The 25,547-nt window shown below is 38.2% G+C and overlaps 1 protein-coding gene across 5 annotated transcripts in view; it reads left to right on the forward strand.

Annotated features, from left to right (window-relative positions):
* Mid1 (midline 1) overlaps window positions 1–25,547 on the forward strand; it is a 329,163-nt gene that overhangs the window by 207,524 nt on the left and 96,092 nt on the right. For 3 of the 5 annotated variants that reach the window (XM_029473477.1, XM_021152957.2, XM_021152956.2), the window contains exon 2: window positions 23,822–24,537. In XM_029473477.1, coding sequence (XP_029329337.1) covers window positions 23,878–24,537 — 660 coding nt within the window. In that variant the 5' untranslated portion in view covers window positions 23,822–23,877. Of the gene's footprint in view, window positions 1–12,712; window positions 12,866–23,821; window positions 24,538–25,547 lie in introns of those variants that run through there. The other 2 variants (XM_021152958.2, XM_021152959.2) reach the window with 2 other exon arrangements.

Consider the following 25,547-nt stretch of genomic DNA (forward strand, 5'->3'; position numbering starts at 1 on the left):
TCCCTTAGCATGAGAAATTCTTTAATGGCTTCTGGTGAACAAGAGGTGATTGACCAATGCTTAACTACTAGTCTTTTAAAGTTAATTTATAACTAATAGAGCCTAGAGTCCAAATGTACTATACACTCATATACCAAAGTTCCTAATGTGGGAGCAACATTTTTCATGATGGTAATATGTATACCCTCCAATAAACTTTTTTTGTGTGTGTGTTTGTGTGTGTGTGTGTGTGTGTGTGTGTGTGTGTGTGTATGCGCATGCGAAGGAGAGACACAGAGAGAGAGACAGAGAGAGAGAGAAAGTGAGAGAAAGAGAGAGAGAGACAGAGAGAGAGAGAGAGAGAGAGAGAGAGAGAGAGAGAGAGAGAGAGAGAGAGAGAGAGAGAGAGAGAGAGAGAATGATAATATAAGCCTCAGTCAACAGCTGGCATTGATCTTAGCTGACATTTTCAAGGTCATTCCCATCCATTTCATTGGCAGGAATTTTTTCCATAAAAATATTTTCCAAAAGTTTAGAAGCCTCATGCATGTCTAGAGATCTCTTTCTCTTGATAATAGTTTAATTCAGTATGGTGATAGACTTTGGTAGCTCAAGTTAGCATAGGTTAGGCATCTGTGAGAAATTGGAATGGAGATCCCAAGATAGACTTGTAACTACACTGGAGACATCAGGGGCTATTCAGCTGCCATTATATTCCACAAGAAAACCTAAACACTAACACCCTCTCAATAATACATATATTATGTATAATGTGTATATATATATATATATATCCATATTTGTTCTTTAATCATTTTAAAGATATTAGTCTTTAATATGTGATAACAAAATTGATTAGAAGTATATTAATATGTTATTAAATACTTAACATTATATAGAGAAGAAAATTTTAATAATTTCCTTTAATATACAAACATTGAAAAGCTTAACCTTGCCTTTATTTTGTCCAAAAAAAGAACCATTTTATTCATTACAGTCTTTTTTTTCTACTTTCCTCGGGCATTTGGGACATATAAAGAAGATGATTGTATGATTAATGTGAAAATGAACATGGACATAGTTATACATTCAAGCCAAGCTCTGATTTCTCTCCTTGTGATGAAATGGGAAAAATATATCAGTGATCTGAAAGGAAAAGTAACATTTGGAATTACTAAGAGCCACCCAGTACTTGATTTTAAGCTACATAAGTAAAAGTGGGTGGAGTCAGGTATTTTAGACACATTTCAGTGAAGATTTAAAAAAAAAAAAAAAGGTTTCCTATTTGACAGCTAACCAGAAAATTAAATTAACCAGAACTCTTATATTTCCAGAAAATTTCAACCAAATGAGGAGTCTCATACTTTTATCATCATCTTAATTCCACACAGAAATTAATTCTATCTTCTATTTCTTGGAGGGTATTTGTTATCAAAGTCATTGCCTTGAAGGAGCAAGAACTATAGTGCCTTTTTATTTTGGATATTAATGATTATCACTCATATATGTAAATATTGACTGCTTGTGAGAGGGAACATGTATGAACAAGAGAATATGTTTGCACATGCAGCATTTAAAGCACACTAGTAGTCAGTGCTCTCCATTGTCACATATAAAGAAGATGATTGTATAATTACAATGCTCTTCCCTTTTCTTCTTCCCAGTAGCTTTCCCCTTCCGATCTGTGATTTAGCATCACAAGTATTTTTCTAGAAATGGATCAGTGTTTTCTTGTAGATAACTAAAGTTTGGTAGAGGAGAAACTGTACTACAGTCATCTGGATAAATAACTTCTATGTAACTGAACAATGTCTTCACAACGATAACAAGGAAGTGAATCAAAAAAGCTCCAAAGTAGCACAGAGGTTGTCACTTTTGCTTTTGTTTTCACTATGTCTTTCTTTCCTTCTTTCTTCTTTCCTTTTCTTTCTCCCCCCACTCTTTCTTTCTCCTTTTCTCTCTCTCTCTCTCTCTCTTTCTTTCTTTCTTTCTTTCTTTCTTTCTTTCTTTCTTTCTTTCTTTCTTTCTTTCTTCTTCTTCTTCTTCTTCTTCTTCTTCTTCTTCTTCTTCTTCTTCTTCTTCTTCTTCTTCTTCTTCTTCTTCTTTTTACAGTCACTAAGCAGGAGATTTGGCCTGATTAAGGAAAAACTCATCTTGATTTTCATTTTGCAATTTTGACAGACTTCTCTTTTATAGCTGGGCACACACACACACATACACACACACACACACACATACACACAAGATCTTTATTCAGGCAAATGATCATTTGTGCTATTGTAAGCAAGATTCTGCTGATGAGAATACGAAGTCTCAATGATAAAGGAGAAAATGGGTCTCCAAGTCTCAGCTCTAAAGGACCTTGGAATTTGCCCACTACCCTAAAGACCCTCATTACCATATCCATCATATTGTCGTAGGGTCTGGTGTTTTGTTTTGTTTTCTTTTGATAGCCTGCAATCCAAGAAAGGCTGAGTAGCACAGTGGCTAACTAGGGTTTTGTGAGAGCAGGGTAGAGCCAGGGATAGAAAATAGAGGTTTTGGAGTTCATCACCCCAGGGGGCTAATGTGCATAAAGGAACTGCTCCAAAGGACCGAGTTTAATCCTCAGAGCTGCCACTCAGGATCAGGATGAAGAAGCACCCATGCAAAGAATTGCTTCTGGATGCTGATAGTCAAGGGGCGGGAAGCAGGACCTGAGCTCCCCTCTTTGAACTACTGATGTTTTGGTAGTTTATGTTGTGGGGGGAGGTTAACTGGCAGTGGTTCAAGCACAACAAAGCGCCCTTCAGGGAAGTCACCAGCATTCCTATCATCCTCTAGTGTCCTTTGCCCAGCACTCCAGGAGTGAGTGATTTCCTGGTCTCTTTTCCAATGAAGAAAATGACTGAAGTTACAAAACTAAATATTTGCATCCATTTAAAATACAGAGTAACTTGGAGGAATTTGGAATGGAAATTATAGAGATCGAGAGTCGGCAGAACTGTTTGGATCTGTGCCTTGAATCAAGTGTTCCTGTTAAAGAATGACAAGCTAAAGTAGCTGCTTAACAAGAGACAACTGATCAAGTTTTACCATAAAGATGATAAATCAGGCATTAAGATCGTTTTCCCCCACAATGCAATGTAATTGTTTCAAAGTTTCTATTGCTAACATTCATATATTTTAACAATAAGTTTAGCTCCACCATAGTACAGCTTTGTCACCTTGAAAGTTTACTGTTCTTAGATTAGAGCCAGATGTTTTGTAAATGAATTTCTAAACCCTAGATTACATTTCAAGTACAAAGTCCTTTCAATTCCCCCCCCCCTTTTAATTTAAGGAGCCACACTCTTATCAATCCTGATAGAATGAAAGGATAAAATGTATGTGAAGCAATGCACACTTAGATTGAATCTCAAGGAAAGGATAAAATGCTTAAGAACAAAAGGGTTTTTGTTAAGTCCTAAACAATTTTTAAAATTAATAATAAGAATAAAAACCAAAGTAACAACACAAAAACCATAAACTAAATCCACAAGATCATACCTTTGGATATGAATTCCAAAGTAATGCTGTGTACTTATGCTTTACAAATAATACTTGTAAATAATTCTTAGACACTTAACAAGGAAATTTTCTGAGAAAATTTCTGAGAAATTACCAGAGAAAAACAGTTTAGTCTGTCATAGGAGTGTGTTTTAAAAGTCATTAGGATCCTTCTGATGGTTGTAGAATTTATCCTTATAGATTACCATTATTTTTGTGGTACTTGGTGTGGAGATCAGGAACTTACACGTGCTAGGCAAATACTCTGAGTCAACTCCAACCCCAGCCCTACATTTTCTCGTTTACGATTTTTTTTTTTCAGAAGTGTTGCATCTCCACAAAACAGTTTGGATCTTGGGTTTTAGTCCAAAATTAGCTTTATATTGGAGCTAATTCACTTTCAGAAGGCTGCTTGTTGTAAAAGACAATATACCCTGCCCTAAACCTTGTCACTGGAGTTAGAAAGATAGCTCAGTGGGTAAATGTTTGCCTTGACAGCATGAAGACCAGAGTATGGATCTGTGGAACCCACAGAAAAGACAGCAAGGGTGGTGGCCACCTGTAATTCCAACACTTGAGAGGCAGATCCTGAGACAATCTAGCCTAGCTAGCTAGTATAGCTGATTGGTGAACTGGAGTTCAGTGAGAAACCCTGCCTCAATAACTAAAGTGGAGAGCCATCTAGGAAGACACCTGGCATCAACCTCTGGCTTACATCTGCACATGCATGCCCACACACTCACCTATACATATGTGTGTACCCACACACATTTGAATATGTATATATACATGTATGCATACCACACACATATACATACCAAAAAAAACCCCTTAAATAAACCTTGTCACTTGCTTCATTGTGGGAGACTAGGGGAGTATCTCTCTACCTTCCCAAGCATTCCCTGGGCCTATGCTGTTCATGCAATGGCAACTCTCTTTTCCTCCCTTAATGAGTGCCCTTGGGATCTCATTCCTTCTGGCTGATTCTTACTAAGGTGGTCTCCAAAACGATGCTTGGTCACAATTTTGCCTAACCAGGAAGGGGTGTTATTTTAAGATATGACTGGCCTCTTCTTGCACTGTCAATCAGATACTGACGAGAACTATCAGACAACAGGACCTTACAGTTGTAGCACGTCTTTGACACTCACCAATCTTGAATCTGTGGTTGCAGATGTTCATTTCCCACAGCACTCTACTCACGTCCTGCATTTCTCTTCCCTACAACCAAAGGTGTATGCTCACTGGTATTTTCAGTTTTGAGTTAGCATTCTAAGATCACACACACATCCAGGTATCCAGGTACACATTCTGAATACTACATGCTGTGCTTTAAATGTGTCCACAAAATTCACGTGCTAGAAATTTAATTCCCAATCCAGTAGTGTTGAGAGGTGTTCGAGCTTGTTCAAGTGGGTTTGGCCTTATGTTCACTACTGCTGTCTAAGGACATATTTCTCTCCTCTGGAGGAAATAGACTTCAAGGTACAATCTTGCATATGTCTTGATCTATGACTGCCCAGGCTATGCTACAAAATGGTGACAAATATATTCCTTTTCTTTATACCATGCCCAATCAGTTCCTTTGCTATAGAAAGACAAACTAGCCCAAGACACTATGCTTTCTTCTTTCTTGGCCCACTGAGTCTCTAGGCCATCCTGTCAAAGCACATTGCTAAAATAAATCAAGAGGTCACTCTTTTCAAATAACTCAATCATCTTGCCTTTTCAAACAATAAATTGTAAAAGCTTGACTTTAATGCCCTTGAGAAAGAAATTTATGCTTGGTATGTGAAACTAAGCAGTTAATCTGAAACTAAGCAGTTAATAATTGGGCATGGTGGTGAAATTATAACTCTCTGCTTAAATGCTGGGAAGTTTTATACTAAAATTAAAAAATATGTCTATAGTCATATCGCCCAGAATATGTCTGACCAAACCTAAAATTAAGATGCTTTTGATTTTTTTAAATTGGCAAGAGGATAGTCAGAATGTCAAGAAAGACCACCCAGATATGAGTTGAAATATCCTTTTTGCTAAAATAGTCTATGTACACCTGCCAACGTTGTTTTGTATAATCTCCTTAACTTCTTTCATTTTGTATGAGTACTTAAAATAATTACTTTTGCAAACTATTTCATTTATATTTTCTTGATTACCATGTAAGTTCTCTAAGGGCAGGCCCTTGTTCTCCTACTTATTATTATACTGTAGGGTCCAGGGCCCTAGAGCTGCTCCTGAAAGCTGACAAGACAAACAAAACAAAACAAAACAAAACAAAACAAAACAATCCAAATACTTGTGGAATAAAATAGCTGAATTTTATCTGATTTTTAATTCCAAAACAAGTTTACAATTAAAAATGCTTACAGAATCAGATTACTGTCCCACACACTTGTGTGTGGTATATGTGTGTAGTTATGCATACACATATACATATATTTAGAAGTTAGAGGATGTCTTAAGTGTTTTCCTCTATCAGTTTCAACCTTATTCATTGAATGAGTCTCTCGATGAGCCCAGAGATTGCTGTTTTGTCTAGGCTGGCTGATTGGCTACTGAAACCCAAGAATATGCTCCATCTCCAAACAAAAGGTGATAAGCATTTATGGCCATATGTAGCTTTTATGTGAATGCTGGGAAATTGAATCAATGTCTTCTCTTTTTATAGCAAGTTCTCCTACCCACTTAACCATCTCCCCAGCCCCTTTCCCCATAGTCTTCAAACTATTTTGGTATAAAAAAGAGAGTTTATGTTTTAGACCAAGTCCAGGCTTATTTGAGACTATGAAGGAATGGTTTTTAACAGCTGTAGATTATCTGGCCTAAATCTATGAGTAGAACTTCCTTGTTAGTTTTCCTGTGTTGCTGCTGACTGTAAAGGGTGGTGCTGGTGGTAAAATCTCATTGCTTCCTTGCAATCTTCTTTTACTGTGGACTTCCTTGACTTAAGGATTGTTTAATGTCATGTGAGAGTCTGCCTATACGGTAACTGCTAGAAAGTCCACCGATAACCTGATTTAGTCTGCCCCACAGGTGGAGACAGGAACCATGTGTGCTGACAAATGAGTCTCCACCGATTGCTCAGATTTGTGTAACTCTTGAGAGTTACTATTTTTAAGCTGTTTATATACAAGAAAGTCTCACAGAATAGAGATAGTTATCTTTCCCCAAGGCTTGGAAAGCTTTCTTACATCTCATAATACAAGATTCAGGTTTCTTAAGTTTTGTGTTGCTGAGCTGTGATGAACCCTACTGCGTGCATCTAACTGAATGAGACTTGGGGAAAACTTGAAACAAGACCATGAAGCATATACCATTTGTTGTGCCTTGAAAACTGCTTTATCGAATCTCTAATTCAAGGCTCTCATGCTTTCTGTCAGCATCCATGTAACCTGATGGCTGACGGATTAGCTTATAAAAAATCTGATATTTGTCTGTTCTCACTATGCTCATGGGTACTGTCCATGTAAGGGTCTCTTGTTTCCTGCAAAGTAAAATTCCTAGCAATTGATAGACCAAGGGAAGCAGACAATGCAGCCTGGGAGTCTTTGTAGGAAATACCATTGTAATGACCACAGATTTGTGCTGAAGTTTAGGATATATGCAAAATTGTCTACATAAAACTTATTAAATGGTCATTTTTGTTAAAAACAGAAATGTTAATTCAGAGGTTGGAGTGATATTAGGAATTCTCCCTGCTTTTCCAGAGGACCTGAATTTGGATCCTAACACCTACACCTGGCAATTCATATTTGCCTGTAACTCCAGTTCTGGGGACTCCAACAGCTGCTTATAGTCTCCTTAGACGACCCTCTCTTTATGGTATAACCACAAACAATAAATACTTAAAATAAGTTGTTTTTAAGAAAGAATGTTAAATTATTAATCTCAGACCATTCCTTGATATAAGATACTTCGTGAAGATTAATAAATAACTACATGGATTCGTATCCTTCCTGCTTCCCAAAATAGCTTGAAAAGGTTCCTAAGGAAAAAATACAGATACAGAAATTATTTAGTTATGAATGAAAGAATTAATTAAGGACAAGAGGGGACAAAGGACAAGATAATGACAGTTTTGAAACGTGGCCTCACTTGATCTCCAACAGACTGGGACAGTTCTCTCACCGTCATTTAGTAGGAAATGGACTGGATAAGAGAGGTAGAGTACCAGGTCCTTATCTGCCTTTGCAAGGAAATGCCAGAGTCCAGGTTTGAACTCAGGGTTATCTGCTTTCAAGGTATACATTCTTTTCTATTGTGTCATATTGATGGGACTGACTCAAAAGACTAGGGGAACTTGGGTCCTCTAAGTTTAAGGGTTAGCCCCAAGTTTTCTGAAAGTACAACAGAGACAAAGAAGTTTCTCAGTTCTATTTGAAACCGCAAGGGCAGTGTGGGAAAGAGAAACAAGGTGAACAACAGCAGAATCTAGACAAATGAAAACAAGATGGAGATTTCTAATGCCATGCAAAACTTACATTTCAGAACCCATTTAGCTTAGAGACTGCAGTTATAATAATAATGAATAATATGTTAAGTCCAGTAAGTTATTTCAACTCAAATTATGTCTTACTAAATAAATCATCAATCATATTGACAGCTGTTGGAAATTTTTCACTACTTTGATTTGGCAAAGACAGCATACTGTTTTAGTTGCTTTGATTGTTTCTCAATACAGTGCTCATTATTCAGTTTCCCTGGGAATTCTAACAGGGTATGTATAAAGTTTAAGTTACTAAGTTACGGGGGCTTGTCAAAACCTTTGCTGGGTAAGTATGATGATCTGAGTTTGGATTCCCAGAAACCACATAAAAAAGACATCTATAATCCCAGTGCTGTGGAGACAAACACAAGTGAATCCTTGTAGCTAAATGGCCAGCCATCAAGCTCCATGTTAAATGAGAGACATTTAGTCAAACATCATATCTAACATCAACCTCTGTCCTTCACATGTCCTCACATATATGTATGCATAAACTCATATGCTCACACACACAGAAATACATACATACACACAGAGAGACAGAGAAAGAGAAACAGAGAGAGAAAGAGATGTTTCCACACATTCACAAAGTTAAGAACATACTGTGAAGAGAGTCATTTTTTTTCAAAAATTTTAATTTCCTTAACACTCAGCTATTTGTTAAAGTGAGCATCTTATTCTATATAGGGTAAAATAGTTCTAGAAATAGCAGGAAGTAGAATATGGCTTCAAAGGAAGGGGATTTTTATGAGATTTGGAAGCTGTTTTAATTTTATGATACTTTAAAACAAATGTCTATGTGTGTATTTTAATGGTAACCCAGTTTTATTGCCCCAGATGTAAACATCTATGATTCCCTGAAAAGTTATAGTTTATCCACTGGCATTTCAATGTGGCAAAAAAGTGTATTTGCTTGAATTTCTCTGAAAATTCTCCCTCTGGCTTTTGTTCTGGACAGACAGTCCTGATACTGTTCTTAATATCCTGTTTTCATTCGTCAGAGCTGTTACCCTTTTCATTGCTGTGTTCCCATCATTTCTGGTCTTTCATGTGGTGCTTTACAATAACAATTGAGAACAAAAGAATCACTCCTCTTTTGGTTGCCTTAAAAAATAGAGGGGCGTGGGGGCATGGGGGCTTCAGTGATCACAGGAAATGTTCGGAAGAGGAGATGTGCATGAGGTTAGTTTCTTTATCTTTTAAGATCACAAAGTACTTCAGGACACTGGGAATATAGGTATTTTGTGTGTGGCTAACTTTGAAGTTGAGTAGGTAAAGTGGTTTTCTTTTTATAATTACTTCTCTCTCTCTCTCTCTCTCTCTCTCTCTCTCTCTCTCTCTCTCTCTATCTGTGTGTGTGTGGGGGGGTTGTATTAGTGCATATGATGAGGATGAACACTCTTGTACCTTGGTGCAGGTCAGGGAGATCAGGGGACAACAAGTCAGCTCTCTCTTTCTACCATGTAGAAACCAGGGATTCTACTCAAGTCCTCAGATTTAGCAGCAAGTGAACCTACTGGCTGAGCCATATTACCTGCCCAGAAAAGCACTATTGCTCTGTCTCTCTCTCTCTCTCTCTCTCTCTCTCTCTCTCTCTCTCTCTCTCTCTCTCTGTGTGTGTGTGTATGTGTGTGTGAAAGGCATTATCATATTAGATACTTTCCCCATCTGCCCATACAATAGGGATCAATTGTATTCATTATGTGCGTGAGCATGACAGACAGATATGCTGATACTTAACCTGTTCATTGTTCTCAAAACAACCTGAACATTTAGGGGATAACTGGGAAGAAGTCAGCTTCCTAGAGGAGTATTATATAGACAAAGTAAAAAATAAAAATAATCTTGTCTCAAAGTAATAAGGACTTTTCCATGATTCAATCTACTTACAAAAGTCCTGTTCAAGTGTCAAGTAACTTAGACAGATTTGAGCCCCGTGGCATTTTTGGATAAGTAACCATTACCTACAGGTTTTTGTCTTTGCAGAGAACAAAGAGTTTCTGTAATTTAGTAGGGATAAACAAACTGGGAGACTTACAGAGAATGAATGTTGTTAACAAGTTCAAGTAATTTTTAAAGGGTGCTTTTGTATATGTGTGTGTGTCAATGTACATACCTCTATACACATATACAAATACTGATTCTATTATATACACACCCAGGGTTTTATAGGACTTAGAGTTTTATGGATATATGTATAAATGTCTACTCAAATATAAATATGGATGGAAAAGCACTCAGGGAAGGAAGGATCATGTGTTCTTCTTCACCTGTGGATGGTTTTGAAGAAATTAGCTTTGATTTTTGCCACCACCATGATGTGATTACACTAATCTGAAGTTTCAATCATAGACCTCCTGCTAGGAGACAATTTGAGATCTGTCCTCTCTGTCTTCTTTCTCTTTGTAGCCTGTTACTATTGTCAGACCCAAATTCTTATATGAAATCCAGAAAAGTCTAGAGTACAAAACATCAGTCATTTACAATGTAATATAAAATATATTTGATTTGCCTTTAAAACGGAATTGGTTTAGCTGGGTATGGTAACACACACTTTTAATCCTAGTGCTTGAAGGCTGAGGAATTAAGATCATAAATTCCAGGCCAGCCTTGAACACAAAGCAAGACTAGGCTTGTTTATTTGTTTTTAAAAGAAAAAAAAAGAAAACACCCAGGATGCTTTGTTTCTTAAAATAAACCATAATATATAAAACATGAAATATTTGAGACCCTTTGATTGTTAGAAATCTCAACTAAAGACTAACAAGTTATGAACTTGAAAATATTACAGAATGCTTTGTTGTTGTTTACCATTGTCTTTTCATGGGTGGAGTAAATTTTGTGTTTCCTGATGTTTCAACTTGAGCCATTTAGGCTGATTTCCCCATCACAGTGCCAGAATAAAGACAAGTTAAATCTGTCTCATAAATGATAATTTTAATTTTATGTTCACAGAGGCTAGTTAAATAAAACATTGATGAAAATTTATTTAACTTTCCATTTGATAAATACAAATGTGTGTCTTTGGTGGATCACATGAATGTCTTACAGAAATCATCTGTTCTAGAATTGACTAACACCTGTATTGTTAATAGGTAAATGAAAGTATGATTTGGGAAGGCATTGAGCAAGAATATCATGCCCTGCATTTTTTATGTCCTATGAAAAGGGTTCTCGCTCACCATGAAGTTTTGTAATGCCATAAATGCAGGGCTGTAGCTTGCACACTGCACAAGCAGAGTGTGCCCCCAGCTTCCCCTTTATCTTGCATGCTCCTTAATCACCTTTGCTGGAGCCCAACTGTCTACAGGACGAACTGGATCATGCAGAATTGTTTGCACATTTTCCTGGTAATGTACTTTAGTTGCAGTTTCTTGTCATATATAGTGATAAGCCATATCCTTCAAATAATTGCAGTGCAGGACAAATTTTCTTCTTTCTCTTAGAAAATCTGCTTCCCTTTCTTCATTTTAAAGGATTACTTTTTATTCTCAGTTCACTCCCTTTTTTGTGCCATTCTGGGGACCAGTTCTGAAGAGTAACATCAAGTTTGGGGACAATTTATGGACTTTTTTGTAGTCTGTATATACCTATGGTATTATATTTGTATGTGGTATGTTAGATGCAACATCATGTGAGTTCTGTGAATACTGGTTGAATAGATTTCAACCAAGTACAAATGAAAAATATGTGAAATGTGTTGTGTCTGTACTGATCATGTATAGACTGCTCTTGTCACTTTTTCCCAAATAATTTACCATAGCATTGTGTTAGATATAGGTAATTCTGGATTGTTCTAAATATGTGAGAGAATATGTATACATGTAAATGTCATGCCATTTTGCATAACAAATTTGGACATCCATAGGTATTGATATTTTTAGTGGGGGTGCTCTGGAACCACTCTCCATGGAAACTCATAGAAGACTATTTACACATAACATTCTTTTGAAGTAATTATATGTGTAATGAATGATAATATGTGTATAATTGATACAGATATATGTTGTATATTAAGATGTTCCACTGTAATGAACAAGTCTTTTTGGAAGAAAATATGAATGGTTTAGTGTATAGATACAAGGTATTTTTCCTCCTAACGTAAACTGAAAACTAACTTCTTTCAAAATTGAAGCTTAAATTCTGAGGCTAACAAAACAAAATAATGAACATATTATTTTTAACATGAACCAGCATCCAGAACATAACAAAATAATGTGCTCAGTAGGGTGTTTAAAGGATGCAAGGTATAGGAACTATCAAGTTTTTGACTTCTTTCTGGTCTCCATGAAGTGTTGTAGTACCATGAACGTAGCTGCTGCAAGTTGCATACTGCACAACCAGAGTAAGCCCCCAGCTTCTCCTTCCTCTTGCATGCAGTGTGGATCACTGATATGTTTGCTTCTGACTTCAGACAGCATGCAGTCATCTGAACTACTGCTGATCCCTGTAAGCAGGAAGAGTGCCTATCTCAGTTCCAAGTCATCGTGCTTCTTGTCAAGGCAGTGGGTGTTAGCCTGACCTGAGCTGCCTTTTCATTTTGTTTCAGCTGAGCACTGACCAGGCTAGGGGACAGGGAAGTCACAGTGGGGGCCATGGGAAAGGCAGTTGATTTCTTCAACTCAGGCAACCCTGGCGGAGTGGATGAGGTGGAGCTGGCCTTCCTGGAATTGTTGGACCGATTTTCCTGTTGTATTTCACTGTCGACTCTCTCACAGACACACACAGACACACACACACATACAGGACCGCTCCAGCTCTGCCTGCCACACGCCACCTGGTCTCAGTGGCCTGTCTATCATTTTTGTGGAATCCCATCCTCTACCTACAGCGATGCTTCTTCAAAAAGAACTAGTTTGCAGTCCGTTGGTGGGTATTCAAGGGGATCTGTTTGTTAGAACCTTGAGTGGTGCTCAAAGGGCTCTTAACCGTTTTTTTGTTTTCAGCCTGCTTACCAGGCTTCTAGGAATGGGTCGCATGATCAACTCTTTCTTGGGGGTTTCTTAACTGTTAAGACAGAGATTGCTCATTTTCACTGCCATGAGTGTCTTTTGCTTTCCTATGTGTGTAGATGAACTTCCAGGAGTATTTAAGCATTCTGTTAAGTAAATTTGGAAGACTGTGTTTCAATTAAAATAACCAGACTGTGTGACCTAGCTCCCATTTCCCCTTATTTTTATCATTAAAATGTTCATATCCCCATAGGCATCTGCCATGCTTCCAAATGATTCTTTTCAGGAATGATCATTCATTATTAGTCAGGTTGCATGGTCAGGCAAGTGTGTGATTATTTTAAAGGATATCCTTGAGATCCAATTACTAAATGTGCATGTGTTACAGGCAGATGTGGAAGTACAGAGAAGTGGTTGCTTAATAGTTTGATTTGATTTGCATGAATTTCACCAGGTGAGGGAATGGTGGCATTAAATCCTCCCGAGTTCTCATGTCAGGCAAAATGATTTCAATTGCAACCTGATTTCTCCTTTGTAGAAACAAATAAGAAACTACAAAATGTTCTCAATATACTAATTGCTTGTTTGAAAACTCCAGGCTAGTATCTTGATGCTAATCTGCTTGTCATCTTTGCTACATTCAATCATTCTGGACCCCTCCAATTTGTTTGGCAGAAATCCATAGTTGTTTGTTACCAATTAAAGGAATCTGGATGTGCTGACACTCTAAGGGCACATGGAGTAATGTTGTAACTGGAGAGTAATAATGTTCATTACTTGTAGACTGTCACTGGATCACCCTTTTCCCACAGGTTGCTCCTCATTACAGTATTTATATGGAAAATTGGTTTTATCTGTGTACTGATCTGTGCCATAATAGGAGTGTGAAACTGCCAAATATTATATCTCCAATTCCCAGTCTTGCAAAATAGTTTCAAATCCAAGAAAATCTCCTTTCTTTCCATCAAGACTGCTGTTATTGTCTTGCTGGCTCCCCTGCCAGGGTAATAGTAACTAAAGTAGGCCTTAGGTAGTATGTTGATTTGGTGTTTTTTTTATACCCAAATGTTAAATACTAAGCTATGTATTGAATATGCAGAAGTTGAGTGCATTTATTATGTCATTTAAAACTTATATCCTTAATGAATTCACCTTGCATATAAGAACCAGTTTCTACTGGAGTTATTATATAATTTTCTGGTTTTGAACATTTCTCTAAATGAGAGAAAGGTCCTTCTGAGCTCAGACTGTTGTAACCTTAAAGTCTCAGGTTGATTTCCAGTGTTTCTCATCAGTCATTTTGAGCCTTTCAGAGTCTGTATTCTTCTCATCCATGATAGAAACACCAATCCATAATTGTCAAAAGCTATTGCACCTATAGTTCTATAATAAGAATAATGTTATACCCAATGCCCTAACATTAGTAAGTCAGCTTAACTTTTAATTCTGTCAGGTGATGTGGCTAAGAAATGTGGAGCATGTTTCTGAAAAAATAATACAATATCTTTGTGCCATTTTTTAGTGTTGTTTGTTGCTCACAATTCTATTAAAATCTAACCTTTCTGAAACCATTTTTTATGAGTCTTGGTATAGCTTTCTATTGTGTTAAAGCAGTGGTTGTATCAGTTATCTGCATTACAATTCATAACAGTAGCAAAACTAGAGTTATGAAGTAGCCAAAAAAAGTAGTTTTATCATTGGGAATCATCTGGGAAGTGGGTGAGAAACACCTGGTATTAGCCTAGTCACCCAGAGTTGGTTTTTCCAGTTTGTTCCTTGATCCAGCATCCCATTCATTTATCTGATTGTGGCAATATTCACAGCTGTTCACTAAGAGACTGAGAGCAAAATTATTCATGCAATGTATGTGTAATCTTCTCTCTCTATTCCAAATGAGGACAACAATGAATAACAATTACATTTCATGCAGTATGCAAACATGAGACAAAATATAGGTGTGTGTGGGGAAGATATCATCCCTGGAGGTACCTAATTTTTAGTCTGATTATTTTTTAATTAACATTTAAAATTAAATCTGTATCTGTCTGTCTGTGTGTGTGTGTGTGCACGTGCGTGTGTTCTGGCATATCTGTGGGGTTCAAATAGCAACTTCTGAGAGTCAGTTCTCTCTTTTACTGTGTAGATTCTGAGGATCAGACTTAAGTTTTTAAGGTTGGCAGCAGGTGCCTTAGACACTGAGCCATCTTCCCAGCACTCTCAGTCTAACTCTTGATCATGAAAGTGAAACTTGCATGGCCTGCTGAGTTTGGTCATGGATTGAACTTTGCATTGAATGGTGCTAGGGATACTAGACGTTTCCTCGAGGTCTAGGTTATGATAACTGCATCAAAGTAGAGATCCTGAGGCTTCACAAAATACCACTGTGAAATGCTAACACATGGCAAGGGTTTGATAGTACAGGCTTGGAGCTTACATCTTTTGTCTGCATTTACTTCCCAGGTCAATATTATGTTTTTGACTTTTACCTTAAAGGAGAATAAAAAAGATGAGTCCAATAGGCACAAAAGGCCATGGGTTGGTCATTAAGAGTATCTATCCTGTGGTTCCCCAAACCTCTTTCAGAAAGCCAAACCCTATAGCAGAAGTACCTCTGCCATGCCTCTTTTACTGGAAAATTTCTCCTTCCCTTTGTTTTCTCCCAGGGCCTAAGCCATAAACAAAGGACGATACCCCACCCCAGAAAGTTCTCCTTGTGGAATAAATGCATCTTTAATATAAAAAATACCTTATGATGAAGGAACATATAGGGGGCTGCAACTGGCCTTCTGCTCAGGCAGCTAACCAGCTGTTATCAACCACCTTAACCATCATTTTGTAATAAGATTCTGTTATCCTTCCAGCCCTCCCCACCAGCTCTTTATCCCTTTGTTAATGCATTTTCCTTGATTCTATGAGATGTGTACTCTTGCATTAAGGTTTTATCGCCTTTGAGGGTTTGTTGGTTATTTGGTTCAAATCACACATCCATAAGAATTCTACATTTGAGATTGTGAATGTTTTCTTCAAAGGAAGCTTGTGGGGCCTGGGGGGCACATGCACATGTGCGCGCGCGCGCGCGCACACACACACACACACACACACACACACACACACACACACACATTGCACACACACACACACACACACACACACACACATACACACACGCTCATGTCTGAGCTCATGCATATCTATTTTCTCCTTCAATGATTTGGAATACACTGAACTAATAGGATGAGTCACATTATTTAAACGTATGTCTTGTTATTCTGTTGTGTAGGAAGAAATATTTTACAGTAAATATTTTAGTGACTTGCTCAGTAGGATAATTTTATCACTTTGTATTGCTCAGCTTAAAAGATTACTTTGTAATTACTTAAAATACATAAATAGTCAACATATGCCATATTGTTCTAAGCTTTCTTTTTAAACATTTCTTCATTATTTAATTTGAAGTTGCTAAATACAATAGATGTCAGAACACTTTTGACCTCTGAAAGATTCCATTCTCACCTAAAAATCCCCCCAGAAACAACAAACACAAACACCATCTAACATGAAGCAAAAAGAAAAATTATTCAAGGAAAATGATTTATGCTAGGAAGAAAAACAAAAGCCAATTGTAATGAATGGCAAATGGTCTCATTTCTTGGGCCTATGGCTTAAGAAGTTAGGGGTCTTAAAGGTGTAGTTTGGGGAAACTTGGGCAAGACTTTAAAAAATGGAGATGAGATGCAAGGTAGGATTTATAGTTTTGACAATAGGAAAACCCCTTTGTTTTGTACCATGGAGAAAAGTGATATGAAAAAGCTATAGTCCAGGGAGCAAGTTATAAGCTGTAAACTCAAGGAAGAGAGACTAAATTGCTTTTGGAGCTGGAGAGGTGGCTCAGTGGTTAAGAATGCTTGCTGTTCTTCTAGAGGGCCAACGTTTAGTTCTCAGTATATACTGTATACTATATATTCAGTATCTCAGTATACACATATGCATATATGTATATATATGTATATATATATATATATATATATATATATATATATATATGAAGACAATGATCTAAAATTGTAGCAGAGAGGGTCTGGATCACAGAACACAGGGAAAAGGAAACCAATATAAGCATACATTTCTTACACAATGCTTTGAAATTGTGAGATGGAGAATGTATTTGTTTCTACTGATGTTTCTGCTGTTCCTTTGCAACAGACCTGATTACCTTTAATATCACAAATCCATTATTTTATAGATTTGAAAGTCTGAAATCATACATAAATTGCCTATTTATCAAAGTATCTACAGAGTTCTGCCTCTTTCTGGAGGATGTGGGATGACATCCATTTTCATTCTTCTTTCACCAGCTTTTAGATGCTAAAGGCTTGTGGCCTTGTCCTTTGTCTTCAAAGTAGCCATGTTGCTCTAGATTTGCTCACATCACTCTGACTTTGACTCTTCTGTTGGCTTCTTCCACTTTGAAGAATTCTTTTGATTCTTTTTAGTCTCTTGAAAAAAACCTAGATAATCTCCTTATTGCAAAATGAGCTGTTTGGCAGTTTTACTTACTGCTGCAGTGTTAGGGAATATTTTCTCCTTTTACCTATGTTGCATACAGATCCCCAGATATAGTTTGTAGTTATTTTGGGGGCCATTGCCTTGCCTTCTTCACAGAAGAAGGACTAGACAATGGAGCTGGTTTCTCACTTTTGAGGGTGGTGAAAGAAGCACTGTAGGAGACACCTGGAGGAAAGTTAGGCTGCGGAAGTAGATCAACATGCCAGTCCCCTGAGAGCTGCATTCAGACTCTGAAGCAGTTATAAACCATGAAGCTGAGGCTGTGAACACTGAAGTGACATTCCAGGAAAATGGCGCTTTGAGACTCAAGCATAGAAATCACTTTCATGGAAAGTGACCATGAAGTGAATTAACACACTGGCTTACCTTTTGGAAGGGAGGACTCATTAGAACCCTCCAGGGCTTTGATGAACAGAAAGAAGTCAGCAGCAGCAGGGGCGGGGGGTGGGGGTGGACCTTGAGAAGGACAATTGCAGTGTGACCCAGAAGGAGAGGACCATATCTGAAGAAGTAAGAAGTGGACCACTATTCATCTCATTCTTTTATCCACAAAAACCTCCATTTATTTGCTTTCTATTGTGAATACGTGCTTTTGGTGGTAAATACAGTTTTGAGAAGAGCCCAGGCATCTAAGGATACAAGGTTTCACTGAACTCTATCACTAAGGACAATCCTGCTTCTGGATGTGATTAGAGTGGCTACAAGAATTGTAGGGCACACACATCTGTCAACTTATGCTCAAGGACATCCAGGCAGCTTACATCCAGCATGGTGAATGTCCTACATTTTTTTACACTATCTTTTCAACTCTTTTTGCTTACTATTCTGCCCTGTTCTATATAGACCAACTGCAGGCAGGCCAAGGTGTGAATGCTGAATTGCTGCTATTCCCAGTCTGTTGCAAGGAGTTCTCATGATTATCACTTCCTTCTCCTGAATACAGACAAATCATCCCATTCATTAAAATGTTGAGCTATAGAATTTCCTGACAACAATATGCACGTGTGATTTCCTTCTATTGTAGTAAATTCTAAGAAGCTAGCTAAAAAAAAAAAAAAAAAAAAAAAAGAACTGTGAAGGTTAGGCAAAAAAAAAAAGATAACTTTTTTTGCAAAATTTTTTTTTTTTGCAAAAAATCCTACCCCCCCCCCACACACACAAGTACACACTATCTTGTCAATGGGCCTTGTTCAATTTTTAAAAATTGCCTCACCCTTTACCCTGAAGAAACTTTCCTGTTCCTTTTTCCTCTTGTATAGAGTTGATTATGCTGTGTTTGGATTCCTATTTTTTATGTTACCTAACATATTATTTTCATTTTTAGATATATTTTATGTGTATGAGTGTTTTGCATGCATCTGTATCTATGTACCGCATTCATGCCTAGCACCTGTGGAGGTCAGATGAGGGCATTCTGAGCCTCCATGCAGGTGCTGGGAACTGAACCCAGGTTTTCTGCAAAGGGCAGCAAGTGCTCCTAACTGTGGAGCCATCTCTTCTGCCCTAGTATCCCCTCACCCCTCTCTAATGAACTGTTAAGTCACCAAGGCAAGGGCTAGGTATTGTCTGAGCCTCCTGCAGAACCAAGTGCAAGGAAAGACATTAATATTTTATTAAAGAATAAGAAGTATTTTAATCTCTCTAGATACTTTAACAAAAGATACAAAATGAGGCAGGCTAATTTCTTGAAGAGGGGAGTGACATATGTGGACATTATTTAGTAGTACAGATGATGTGTAGCATCTTCTGTGGAATTTACCATCGATATAAACTCAGAAACCCTCAAAGACTTAACAATTTGGCTAAACTTTATTTGTCACATATAGCCACCTTCTCAGCACTTAATTCAGTTAACTATTTATAGTGTAGACATTTGCCCAAAACACCATATGGAGTATATGGCAATAAAAGAAAAAGATTTGGATCTGAGCAGCTGCTATTAAATCATTCCTACATGAATTGCCCCAAGCACTGACCTCACATCTTTTCCATTGATGTCAGGGTGAAATCCCATTGTACATAATTTGCTGTTAACACATGGAGCATGCACTCACTTGTCCAACTCTGGCTTCTCCATCTTTCCTGTTGTTACCCACCTGACATTTTTTTCATACTTTCCTGCTGGCAATTTTTATTTTATTTTCTGACCAGGTGTGTGTATCTTTCTCCTCTAAAGATAAGATCTGCAGGTGAAATCCGGCTCATTATCTGTTTTAAAAAATGCAGTTGTATTAGAGCCTAGCTATGCTCATTCCCTTATGTGTTTTATGCTAATTTGTGCAATGTATATCTCATGGCTCCCAAAACAGAAAGCGTTTATTGCCCTGCCATTTAGATAGAAAACTGGCTGACTTCTATTGTAGTGATTGGCAGATCCTTACAGGAAAGATTTAAGCTGTATTCATCCAGCTTCAGCCCATTAGTGTTGAAGAAATCAATGAATGCTTGAGCTTATTGTACATTGGACATTATTCTAGCTATTTCTGATGCATGCTGCAAAGAGAAAAACATCTCTGGCTTCATACAACACTCTCTAGTGCTAGAAATATTAGAGGGAGATATCAGTAGCAAAATAGAGAATATGTTAGAAATAGAGACATAAAGAACAGCAGACTCCCAATATAGGGGAATGCCAGGGCCAAAAGAATGGGAATGGGTGGGTAGGGAAGTGGGGGGCGCTATGGGGGACTTTTGGGATAGTATTGGAAATGTAATTGAGGAAAATATGTAATAAAAATATTAAAAAAAAAAGAACAGCAGACTGAGATAAAGCAAGAAGAGTTTCCATAGTGGGTGGGTAGTTATGGTGGTAGTGGGGCATTTAGTTTTATGTGGGTTCAGCTAAGGTGACTGTAGAGCCCAGAGTCATGTGGATTATAAAGACTGTATGGGCTGCGTAGGAGATGGGATGTGTTTGGTGTATCTGTAGATTGACAAGGGAGCCATTTGCCCAGAGCAGAACAAGAAAGGAGTAGCGTGGGAGGAAATGAGCTCACTGTCTGTCTGTTTTCTAGGGCTGGTTTTATTGTGGTGAATTTCCATTTGACTGACATGGGAAGCCCCTGGAGGGAAGAGCAGAAGAGAGGCAGAATCTTTCATGTTTTAACAGGTTCTTTAGCTGCTGGGTGAAAAAAAAAGACTATAAGGAGAAGGGCAAGAATGAGAAGAAGCTATGAAAGCATTTAGAAAGGTCTTATGATAACCCTGGTATGAGGTGATGATTGCTGGGACCATGATAATAAAGATGGGGTGAAGATAGCACAAGGTTCTGTCTTCTTGGACCAGCTTAGTACCTAGCATGAGTAGCTATCTCTAGAATGGGTGAATACAATGTCAACATTTCTATTGGCGTGCACAGTAGAATCACCCTTGGGAATTCAGATGGTACCACTATGGGACAGAATGATGGCACTTCCACTAAAACATAGTCATTATGTGATGTTTATCTTTTGATATCTAGTTTATTTCAGTATTTCACTTGCCATATTATTCTCTAACTGCATGCATATTGCTACAGATGATAGAATTTCATTTTTCTGACCAAGTAGTATTTCATTGTGTGCATATATTCCATTTGTTTATCTGTTCATCAGATGAACACTTAGGTTGTTTCCATTACATGACTACTGGGAATCATGTTACAGCAAACATGGGAGTGCAAATTTCTCTTTGACATGCTTATTTTACTTCTGAATTACATGACAATGCTGTATTAAGTTTTAATAAATGAAAAATCTATTTTATTTATATGTGATTCATGTATATCAGTGTGTATATGCATGTATGTAAGCACACTATTGGGTGCATGCTTGTGCAACCATGAGTTTACATTGGGACTCTCCCTTGATTGCTCGTCACCTTATTCATTAAGGCAGGGGATGAACCCAAAGTTCTGGCTAACTAGATTTCTCTGTCTCCTTCTCCCATGCACTGGGATTACAGAGACTTCCATGCCCATCTAGCATTTATGTGCATTCTGAGAATCGATGCTCCAGTGTTCCTATTATATGTTACACATTACATGGCAGATGATTTAACCATTGAATGTCTATCTACCCATTACCACTTTCAGTTTTTTGCTTTTTACTTTTAAAGTTTCTCAACACTGCTTTTTGTTGTTGTTGTTGGTTTGTTTTTTGTATTGGCTTATAATACGGTACCATCAAAATAAGTGCCAATACTGTATATGTGAAAATAAAAATTAAATAATAAGAAGTAGGTTGTGCATGATGCTGTGTTCCTGTGATAGTGCTTCTCTCCTATGATCCCAACACTCAGGAGACAGAGGCCATAGTATTGTTTGCAGCCAGCCTGTAATATATAGCAAGACCTGTCTCAAGAACATATTTAAATGAGTAAATAGCATAATCAATGATAATCATCATGTAATAAAGCATAGGAAAAGGCCTACATTTTCCCTTTCTATTTTTATGCTTCTGATAGAAAAGGAAAATAAATTTGACAAGGAGATAATTTTCTACCCACAATTAATCAAAGTCTTGCTTAATAAAGCAAACCTTTCAATTTCTTCAGAGACATCCATAGGTACAATGGACTGGGTCCTAGGGAGGATGGTGAAGAGTAGCCTTTGGCTTTACATTGCAGACTGTGAAATGATGAGTAAGCACTGGGTATTTCAAATTGCAGCCACTCCTTTATTTAGCAGTAAATATGAGGGACTAGTTGCAGGTCATCTCTGAGCTAGTAATTTCCTCTTCTACTCTTTATCAGGCCCAGGACATACTTTATACTCTTTAGTTATCTTATTTCGGTTGCTAATGTGCTGATGGTGTTTCAGCAAAGCAATGCACCCTTCATATTTCAGATGGATGTTGTTTCATAAAAGGTCACCTGATTCTAGAAACCCTGCATTTTGTATAGAAGCGGAGGTGTGAATACAATTGACTGATTGTCAGAATCACTATACACAGCTTTGGAAGTGAAGCCTTCCCATAAACCCAACTGAGAACTTTCTACCCTTACAAGTGATTTGAACCTCCTGACCTGGTAAACTGCACTATTCTCCCACAGCTTGCAATGGGCTGCAGCTAATATGCCAGGCAGCACTCTACAGCCCTCTACTAATGGCCTGGAAAGGGAGAAGGTTCAAAAAGGCTTAGTTCCCAGGCCTGCTAATGAGCAGGAGGCCTCTTCACCCTAATGAACTGGTGCTTGTGTGGGATTCTTTGTCATCTCTTTTTGAAGGGAAGGCAGGCAGGAGTTCACAAAAGCAACGAGGTATTTATGGGAAAGGGAACATTCAGCTGGCCCACCCGAAGGTGGCCTGGAGGGGATCAACAGACCTGGCAGAGGTCATGACTGGGCCAGCAGGGTTGTGAGTGTGAGACAAGACCTCCTGCCAGCCAGGCCTGTTGCTAGCAACAGAGAGCGGCCTGAGATAGGATATTTTGGGCAAAATGGGACTGCACGAGGATCCTCAGGAACCGTTACATAGTCTTTCAAACATGCTTTCTAAACTGAAACTACTACTGTCAGGACTTCTCAAATGTATGTGATAATATTAGTCATCAGTATTTCAGTCTTCACAGAGGCTCTCAGGTAGTTTTATGTATTTCTGTCTCTCACATCTCATTTCTGGATTAATCAATACATGAGCAATGAGCATATGCCAAAAATACTGCCTTCACCATGAGCAGCTTTGTGAAAAATCTGTTTCTATTTCCTCAAGAATGTCTTGAGAAATGATGTTCTGAATTTGTACGTGATTGTTTCTACTGAAATGCACACATTTAACTTCATATATACTTAATGTTCATCTCTATAACAAGTACATGTGTACAGTTGGGAATCCTGTCCTGCTATTGCCTACTGATAGTCTGTAAAATGTATATACATTAATATTTAAGTTCACAAATTCAAAGTTGTGAATGACTATATTTCATTATCAAGTTTCTGCATTTTAATTTTATCCAAAAGAAAACTTTGTTTGTGATGTAAGATTACTCTGATCATACACCAATTAGAGAAATTCCAGTTTCAGTCACTTATCAGATTGGAGTTAGATCTTATAAAAGCCAAAGCCGCAAAAACTATAAACAAACAACAATAAACATTAAAAAGGAAAGCGGCCACTTTCAACAATTAGAAATTTGAGAAAATGATAGGCTTGGGTATTTTTTTTTTAAAATCATTTGCTCCCAGTAAAGACAGACATTTGGAACATACATATAATTTCCCTTCCATAACCTATGTTTGGAATTATTATGAGATGCATTCGAAGCTGACAGTTCACCCCGCCCCCCGGCTGACCCCTCATGCTTAATCCAATCTTCCGTTCTGTTTCCAGATAGCTGATCAGCTTCCTTGGATTTTGCTGATGACCCCGGAGAGTTTTGCCTGAAGATGGAAACACTGGAGTCGGAGCTGACCTGTCCTATTTGTCTGGAGCTTTTTGAGGACCCTCTCCTGCTTCCCTGCGCACATAGCCTCTGCTTCAACTGTGCCCATCGAATCCTGGTCTCTCACTGTGCCACCAACGAGCCTGTGGAGTCCATCAACGCCTTCCAGTGCCCCACCTGCCGGCATGTCATCACGCTCAGCCAGCGAGGTCTAGACGGGCTCAAGCGCAACGTCACCCTACAAAACATCATTGACAGATTTCAGAAAGCATCTGTGAGCGGGCCCAATTCTCCCAGTGAGACCCGCAGGGAACGGGCCTTTGACGCCAACACCATGTCCTCTGCCGAGAAGGTTCTCTGCCAGTTCTGTGACCAGGATCCTGCCCAAGATGCTGTGAAGACTTGTGTTACTTGTGAAGTGTCCTACTGTGATGAGTGCCTGAAAGCCACTCATCCGAACAAGAAGCCCTTTACAGGCCATCGTCTGATTGAGCCAATCCCGGACTCGCACATCCGGGGGCTGATGTGCCTGGAGCACGAGGATGAGAAGGTGAATATGTACTGTGTGACCGATGACCAGTTAATCTGTGCCTTGTGTAAACTGGTTGGGCGGCACCGCGATCATCAGGTGGCAGCTTTGAGTGAGCGCTATGACAAATTGAAGGTTAGTCCGATCCGCCTTAAGCCAACCCCTTTCTGCCAGCAAATGTCATGGAAATAAGAAGTGTATTCACTGCTAGCTACATGGCAGGTGAAGGATTTCTCTTCACCTTTGTTGTGTGATTAGTTGTAGCATGTTTTTGGCAGCCTATAGATGTTACACAATGAGGGTAGCTTGTAAAAGTTGACTGCTGCTTGTAATTTTAGTGTTGTCAAGGTGAGGGCAAATTCTAAAAATCTGGATCATTTTCAACTCTTGCTGTTTTCTGGATCATTTTCAATGTCTGCAGTTGTTGCAAAGAGAGGAGAGGGGGAAAGCATGGGGGAGGGAAAGGTGAGGGAACTAGAAAGAGGAATATAAAAATCGATCTTTTGAGAATTTACAGGCATTTATTTTCTTCACTCATGCAGGAAAAATTAATTTACTCATGTAGTACCTTTATGTAGTTACTACACAAACAAAAGACTAGAAAGGAGAATGTGTGTAGCAAATGTCTGTGTGCAATGTGGAATTTTAGAGTCCATGTGACCCCCTTGTGTAAATGATATTCGGCTTATTGGTGAACTATCATGTGCTGACAGTCTAGGTGTTCATGATGCATTCCTGTCTATGGATGCTGCTTTTACTCAGCGATTTTACGGGCAAGACTGTCTGAATTTCATCCACTTCTAGTATGAAATTATCCAAATTCCAACTTGGGGGATAGTAATTAATATGGTTATACTTAATGTTAAAAATACTCTTTCTAAATAAGGTTAGGAAGCAGCAGGGAACAACAACAACAACAAACCTCCTGATGTGTATTCAACTTCAGTTGTCAGTGAGTGGGTCTAATTCCTGCAAACATGGCTGAGAAAGTTTGTATGCGATATTATGTTCATCAGCTAATTTTTAGATCACAAGATACTAATTAAAAGGAAAGGAAGTATAAGTTAAAAGTGCTAAGTAAATATATACTGAAGTCCTTCCTCTCAGGAAAAACAGAGCAACTTGTTGAGCAAACAGAATTAATT

Source organism: Mus caroli, chromosome X, assembly GCF_900094665.2.
Source record: "Mus caroli chromosome X, CAROLI_EIJ_v1.1, whole genome shotgun sequence".
Classification (NCBI taxonomy): Eukaryota; Metazoa; Chordata; class Mammalia; order Rodentia; family Muridae; genus Mus; species Mus caroli.